This window comes from Trachurus japonicus, chromosome 18 (genome assembly GCF_045865225.1).
Source record: "Trachurus japonicus isolate A0001 chromosome 18, Traja_1.0".
NCBI lineage: Eukaryota > Metazoa > Chordata > Actinopteri > Carangiformes > Carangidae > Trachurus > Trachurus japonicus.
The window spans coordinates 21,847,533-21,854,412 of record NC_140924.1 but is presented as its reverse complement, the minus strand read 5'-3'; the positions used below and the strand labels follow the sequence as shown (position 1 = coordinate 21,854,412).

At 44.1% G+C, this 6,880-nt stretch overlaps 2 protein-coding genes across 2 annotated transcripts; both read left to right on the top strand.

The window, feature by feature from the left end:
* Positions 1-331: 331 nt before the first annotated feature.
* On the top strand, positions 332-2,869 carry LOC146969316 (homeobox protein HMX3-like). The gene is made up of 3 exons (XM_085758927.1): positions 332-587; positions 1,260-1,436; positions 2,292-2,869. Exons 1-3 carry the CDS (start codon positions 371-373, stop codon positions 2,735-2,737), a joined length of 840 nt encoding a protein of 279 aa, XP_085615053.1. The 5' UTR covers positions 332-370; the 3' UTR covers positions 2,738-2,869.
* A 1,467-nt stretch (positions 2,870-4,336) lies between these two features.
* LOC146969315 (uncharacterized) lies at positions 4,337-6,341 on the top strand. Its single transcript, XM_085758888.1, has 2 exons — positions 4,337-4,722; positions 5,109-6,341. Exons 1-2 carry the CDS (start codon positions 4,509-4,511, stop codon positions 5,684-5,686), a joined length of 792 nt encoding a protein of 263 aa, XP_085615014.1. The 5' UTR covers positions 4,337-4,508; the 3' UTR covers positions 5,687-6,341.
* The last annotated feature ends 539 nt before the right edge of the window (positions 6,342-6,880 follow it).

The following is a 6,880-nucleotide window of genomic DNA, read 5'->3' as shown; positions in this document are numbered from 1 at the left end:
GCCCAGACCAGAGAGGCTCGGAACAACCACACTGTCTAGAGTTGTTTTTGTTTTTTTCCTGGAGTATAATTCCTCCTCGCTTCCCGATTACAGATCCAACCAAAGAGGGTTGTGTTGGCTTTTTTTTTTTTTTTGTCTCGATCACTTACAACTGCAGGCTCGAGCTCTCTCTGTGTGTGCTCGCGTGGATTGCGGCGGGATGGTTTCCACGGAGCAGAAGACCGTCCTGGTTGGAAACGAGACACATTCCCGGGAATGATTTGATAAGATCATAACATCTTGGGGGTGGGGTGGGGGGATTTATTTTTTAAAAGGCTGAAACGCGACCCTGGGGACGGACGAGACGAAAGAAGAAGAAAAAAAAGGCACGATGCTGGACGAGAAAGCGCCGGTGTCGAAACTCGGTCCTCCGTCGAGAGGTTCGTCTTTTTACATTGAGAATTTACTGAGAAGCAACAAGGACAGAGGAGCTCCGGCAGCCGAGGAGCGGGTGGAGACCCCGGGGAAAGTTAGCGCGCACAGCCCGGTGATGGAGGCGCTGACCTGGAGAGAGACGTCAGTAAACACAGTGTACGGCAGCTCCACCTGTGAGTGTCCACCTGTATCTGTGTTTTTATGTGTGGTTCTGGACTCGAACATGTTATCATTCAACTAAATGATCGATTCCGTTTGGCCTGTGTGTGATAATAGCTGGATTATCAGGATTAGTGTTTAACAGAGTCGTGACACCACTATAAAGATCTGATCTATGAAAACAGAAAACTATCACTCTAATTATTGCGTCACACGTCAAATCCCACGTGCGTAAAAGTGTAAAACTACAGCAGCTGGATCAGTCAGGCAACATTTATTATCTTCACTACATTACCTCACCCTGGTGTTTCAACAGGCCACTAGTGGAGACGACACGTGGGCTCGAGCACGTTCTACTGTCCCTGCGTCCGTGCGTAAAAAAAAAAAAAAAAAAAACCCAAACTCTTCCAATTACCAGCCGTGGACGAGCCAACACTGTTTGGCATCCACACAACAATCTGTAACTCCGATGCTTCAAACACAGCAGCAGTGTCGATGATGCGTTTAAGTTCCTCAGAAAAAACACATTATTAATGCGCATTATTAATTTCTACGTGTGAAACCGCGTCTTTATGATTTTGGAGCACGAGTGCAGTGAAGTCCCAACAGTGTTTAGTTGATAGAGCAAAAGTGAGTTGTATTTATTTTTCTTCTTCTTTTCCCCCCACCCACGGTATTCCTCGAAGGTCCACAGTTCAAGGCCTGTGACTCGGAGCAGCGCGGGGACCGGGAATCCCCGGCTCTACCGGGGCGCGCGGAGGAGAGCGAGGAGCCGGAGGAGAAGGGAGAAGATGGTCTGATGGATGAGAGAGAGGACGACGCGCGCTCCTCCTGCTTCTCTCGTGAGGACAGCTGCGACCCAGGTGAGGCCCAAGTCCGCAGGCCCACTAGATCCAGTCCACTGTGAGCACGAGCGGACATGCGCAGCCTCTCTGCGCGTGAAACGCTGCTCTGCAGACTTTTCTTTTTCATTTTGACCGTGGGACGTAGTAGGGTACAAAAAAAATGTTGCTTTGCAGTTGAGTTTATATTAAACACGGTTCATTCCTCTATTGAAATCAATAGCCTATAATTGTAGTTTTCATAAGTTTCACATGAAGCAGCAGGGGTGCAGCGAACACTTCCTGGGTCCATGTGACACAAAACTGCCATGGACACCTTTTATTAAAAAAGTGTTGCTGCCCGTTTTTGACGTCTTGATAAAATCTATATAAATACTGGACATACATTGATTATATATTTAATATCTGCAATTATGTGACACAAACAGGCCTCTATGGAGGATAAGTGTAAACTCTAATAGCCTGATAAAGACACAGTCAGAGTGTATAGGGGAATTAAATCACCCAAAACCAACATTATTATCTGAGTATTTTATCTGTTTCCCAATTTACTTTTTTTACTCTTAAAATTTTATAAAATTTTAATTTTACAAAATGAAACGAGAGGGGGGATCTGAGACCAAGGCCAACGTTAAATAACATTCAGAGAATAAAAGAAAAATCTAATTCATAGTTAATGATCCAGAGTCTAACAGGTTCTTCCCTGGCCTGTGTCTAATCTGTCCAATAAATTAGCTGTAAATAGTTTTTGTGTATTTTCTGCTGATGAACAAATGCGAGTGTTGGCAGAGACTGAGAGAAGATTAATAAAGCTATCAGAAGTTGTATTAAATTACATTTAGTGAAATCTCTCCATCCTCCTCCTCTTCCTCTCAGGTGACAACAAAGCGGCGAGAAAGAAGAAGACCCGCACCGTGTTCAGCCGCAGTCAGGTCTTCCAGCTGGAGTCCACGTTCGACCTGAAGCGCTACCTGAGCAGCGCCGAGCGGGCCGGGCTGGCCGCCTCGCTGCAGCTCACCGAGACCCAGGTGAAGATCTGGTTTCAGAACCGCAGGAACAAGTGGAAGAGGCAGATCGCCGAGGACATGGAGGCCAGCAGCGTCGCCGCCGCCACTACGGTCGCCATCCCCTACGCCGCGCAGAGGGTCGTCCGAGTTCCCGTGCTGTATCGCGAGAACATGACCACGCCCGTGGCGCTGAGCGGCCTGCCCCCGTTGTCGCCATCGGTGGTTAGCTTCTCCAATGCCGTTAACTATCCATTGACTACTCACTTCGCTCATCCGGTGTCGTTCATGACGCCACAGATGGCGGGACTGGTGTGACCGCGAGGGAGGAGGACGGGCTGAGACGAGCCGGCAAACCTCTGACTCCTTGGACACTGATTACTGAAATAAAAAATGCTGCAAAATGTTTGTTTTAGCTCCTTTAAAGTCACAACTTCACTTCTGCTGATGCACTGGGGATAATTCTACTGTTTCTTTTTGGCTTCTTTCCCTGAAACAACACTGACAGATTTAGATCGAGGTCGATCACTCGTCTAGGAAACCATCCAATAAAACCCCTCTCTGTGTTCGCTGTGCTGTTTTCCCTCCCATTTAATTTTAAAAGCTTGTAAATTTTTAAGATTCACTGCTGGATTTATGGATATTTTTGGAGTATTTGAGCTATACCCACCCACAATCTTTTATCCTCAGGCCAGACATTTCACACAACACAGGATTCAAATAAACTGTAGCTCTATTTTATGATGATTGTTCACTATTGTATAATTTGACCCACATTCTGTACATATGGGAGCAATAAAGGGTCAGTAATGTTTTTAGTTTGTTGCATTATACGTTTAGAGATCATTTCAAAAGCTGTAAACCTGTGAAACAACTCTAAACGTCTGAACATTAAAATAATACTGAGCGCACTGATGGTGTCAATGGAGGTTACACTGTGTGTGAACGCCTCATTCAATAGCATTAAACTGTGAAACTCAAAGCTCCCACACTGAAGTTACATTTGAACGCACCCATGCTTTAACAGACTTTTACAGCCAAATCCAGTGCATTGGTTAAATATGCAATTTACAGTTACATGTTATTTCTTTGTGTGACATCACCGTGCAACACGACTAAAAGTATTTTCTCCACATAAACACACTTTGTCGACTTTATTTCATCACCTTTTTGACCCTTTTCTAAGCCCATACAGTATTTATTAATACAGACCCTAAAGCTCTGCTCATTGGACGGTTCTACAATGTGTAGAAACTGGATCATTGATGAAAAAGCTGTGAGCACGGCTTCGTTGTTAGCAATAACCTTTGACACATTTTTTTTTTATTTAAGAGAATTTTAATACTGACTTTTCTACACTGATGTGTGTTTATTCACGTGTGAATAAAATCTATGCACAACTTATTTTTGTGTGTTGTTGTCTCTTACTCAAGAGGGAAGTGTCGCTCTGTGACTGTTTCTAGTGTAAAAATATTTAAATGAATGCTAAAGTTGGTTCATGGGAGTGTGAGACTCAGATGTACCAATTTAGAAATAACACCAACACATGTAGCCCTTCAGAATAGCTGGCAGGCTCAACAGCAAACACACAATATAAGTTATTAAAGTGTTTTCCTGATGCAGGTGAGCATGAAATCCCATAATTCTCATGAGCCCAGGAGACAGAGAGTTTTCAAACTGACATGTTAATATCAGTTAGTCCAAGAAATGAGCAACATCTCAGTGTGTATGAACCTGTTAGTGATGCCAGTGCAAAGGATAGAAAAAATAAAAAATAAGAAAAAGTCTTGAATGTGTGTGTGAGTTTGTGTTGACACTACGCTGCACTGAGCAAACACACATGAATTCTGGTGACAGAAAAGTGTTTAAAGCCACAATATGGCAGCCAGACGGAAATCTGCATCCCGCCCTCATCTGCCCCACAACCTCACCAATCAAAAGCTGCTAAACCGCAGTCTTCCGGGTCGTTGAAGAGCGTCGCGCCGGCTCCTCCGCGCGCTAGTCGCAGCCGGGGAGCAATGGTGCTCGGAGCGTCCGGAGACGTCGTCGTCGTCGTCGGTGTTTCGGGAATCGCGGAGGAGCGGATGAGATGCCGGGGAATAATATGAGCAAGGAGGACGCACCGAGCCGGAGCGCTTCTTTGACCTTCACCATCGACAACATCCTCAACCTGAAGCAGCAGGACGCGGGAGACTTTGGCCGCGCGAAGGCGCAGAGTGGATGTAAGGAGGATTTTCAGGCGCGGTACGAGGAGGAGGCGTGGGACGTCCGGAGGAGACATGACAGCGGCTCAGAGGAGACAGGTAACTCTGGGACATTTACTGCGCCTCTCTAAAAAAAGTACTTTAACAACAGTGATGGTTGCATTTTTATCAGGATTTTGTTGCTTGTTCAGAGTTGGATGTGTGAACATTAGATGGATAAAACAAAACAAAAAAAACTGAGAGTAACAGCGAGTTTTTTTTTCCTGAGATGAACAGTGTGCAGAGTGGAGATGTCTGGCTGCAGATTGTTCATTTATTTTTTATTAATTGCTTCAGTAATTGTGCAGCCTCTTTGCATGCGTGTGTGTATGTGTGTGTGTGTGTGTGTGTGTGTGTGTGTGTGTGTGTGTGTACGGAGTGGCAGAGGAGTGTGTGTGTCTGACTTTACCGCCGCATCAAAGCACGTTTTGTCGCTTCATCCACAGTGAAGCCCCGAGTGCAGCGTGCGGACCTCGGGGAAAACACCCCGCCGCTCTCCGCTGGCTCCTGTCCCGGGGCGCAAAGTGCGCACAGCGGCGAGGACGCGACGGAACAGCAGCAGCAACAACAACAACAACAACAACAACAACAACAGGCCAGCACCGACACCAAAGCCATGGCGAAGAAGAAGACGCGCACCATCTTCTCCAAGAGACAGATATTCCAGCTGGAGGCGACTTTTGACATGAAGCGCTACCTGAGCAGCTCGGAGAGAGCGTGCCTCGCCAGCTCGCTGCAGCTCACCGAGACGCAGGTGAAGATCTGGTTCCAGAACCGGCGCAACAAGCTCAAGAGGCAGCTGTCCACGGACATGGAGGCGCCGCTGGCCGCCGACCACTTCTCAGAGGCGAGCAAAAATGTGCAATTACCGACTTTTTACAAAGACAGCAGCGGCGGCGGCAGCCTGCTGGGTGGATGTTTGTTACCCATGCCTTTCCCCGTCATGTACCCGACCGCAAACGCTGCGCCTTACATCTACTTCTCCAACACTGGCAAATACTTCGGCCTGTTCGAGGCGGACTGATCGCTTCCCCTCCTGTGTGGACACTCCGACATACAGTCAGTCGCCCCGGGGTCGGCGTTAGATGAGCCTGTCACTTTTTCAAAATTTCTTTATCATCAATCTTTTTTTTCTTCTTTTTTTTTAGTTTTGTTTTTTAATTTTGTATTTTTTTTTTTTTAAGTTTATACAATTCTCCCAACTTTAATGTAAACATATCAACTAATCCAATACACGCATGTGCCACTTTTTACCCTCTCCAAATAGTTTATTATTATTATTATAACTATTTTTATTATTATTATTATTATTATGGAATATTTGAAATAGAAAGTTTATCGTCAGAACAAAGTGCATGCATTAAAGTTCCTGAGCAGTTTTCCTTTGCGCAGTAATGTCATCTGACTGAATGTATGTTCATGCTGCATTCACTGTCACCCCGCAATAATGACTTTGTCCTGTTTTTTTCCAGCTCTTATACTGAAAAAGTTTTTAAAAGAGCAACACTTCATTTGTATTTATAAGGCCTTATTATTATTATTAATATTAATATTAATATTATTATTATTATTATTGATGTTATTGTTGTTGATGATGTTGTTTTTGTTAAACACTTTTATCGGTTGTTTTCACTCGATCTTTCATATGAGACTGTTGAACTGTGAACACAGTTATTATATCATGACTATGCTGAATTTTTGCAATAAAAAGTGGAATATTTGCAGAGTGTGGTGACTTCAAACTAAAAAGTGGCTTTTAAATAAAAGTTTTTTATACATATCACTCTTCATTGTATTTTAAAAAATAAATATTTTTCCTATGGTGCAGTTTTCCAGGTTATGAGTTACTGAATGTTTGTATTCCTTTACAAAGTGTAAATTCTCATCTAGTCGTCACAATAACATGGTTAAAGTTGAGCTTTCCCTCTACAATGATTAAGTTAGGAATAACTTATAGTTTCTAAAACTTTATTGTTGAAAACTTTGAAACCTTCTTGATGTTTTTCTGATGTGCTTCAAACTTTCATTCAGTCTGAATTCTCACTTCCCTGCATCTCTTCTTTAACTGCAGCTCTCGGCTACTGTCTTAACAATATTTCTAAAAGCCACCATCAGCTGCCTCTCTCCGTGCTGTGAGGTGTTAAACTGTCACTTCTCTTCATATCTGTGTGGCAAAGTTGTAACTTCACAGTTTTGTACGATCTGCGATTTTTCTGTC

Bases quoted from the DNA above. Each gene is read 5' to 3' on its own strand.
- LOC146969316 (XM_085758927.1), top strand. From the start codon at position 371: ATGCTGGACGAGAAAGCGCCGGTGTCGAAACTCGGTCCTCCGTCGAGA. The intron at 588-1,259 runs GTGAGTGTCCAC...TATTCCTCGAAG, and splicing joins AGTGTACGGCAGCTCCACCT to GTCCACAGTTCAAGGCCTGT. The intron at 1,437-2,291 runs GTGAGGCCCAAG...TCTTCCTCTCAG, and splicing joins TGAGGACAGCTGCGACCCAG to GTGACAACAAAGCGGCGAGA.
- LOC146969315 (XM_085758888.1), top strand. From the start codon at position 4,509: ATGCCGGGGAATAATATGAGCAAGGAGGACGCACCGAGCCGGAGCGCT. The intron at 4,723-5,108 runs GTAACTCTGGGA...CTTCATCCACAG, and splicing joins CAGCGGCTCAGAGGAGACAG to TGAAGCCCCGAGTGCAGCGT.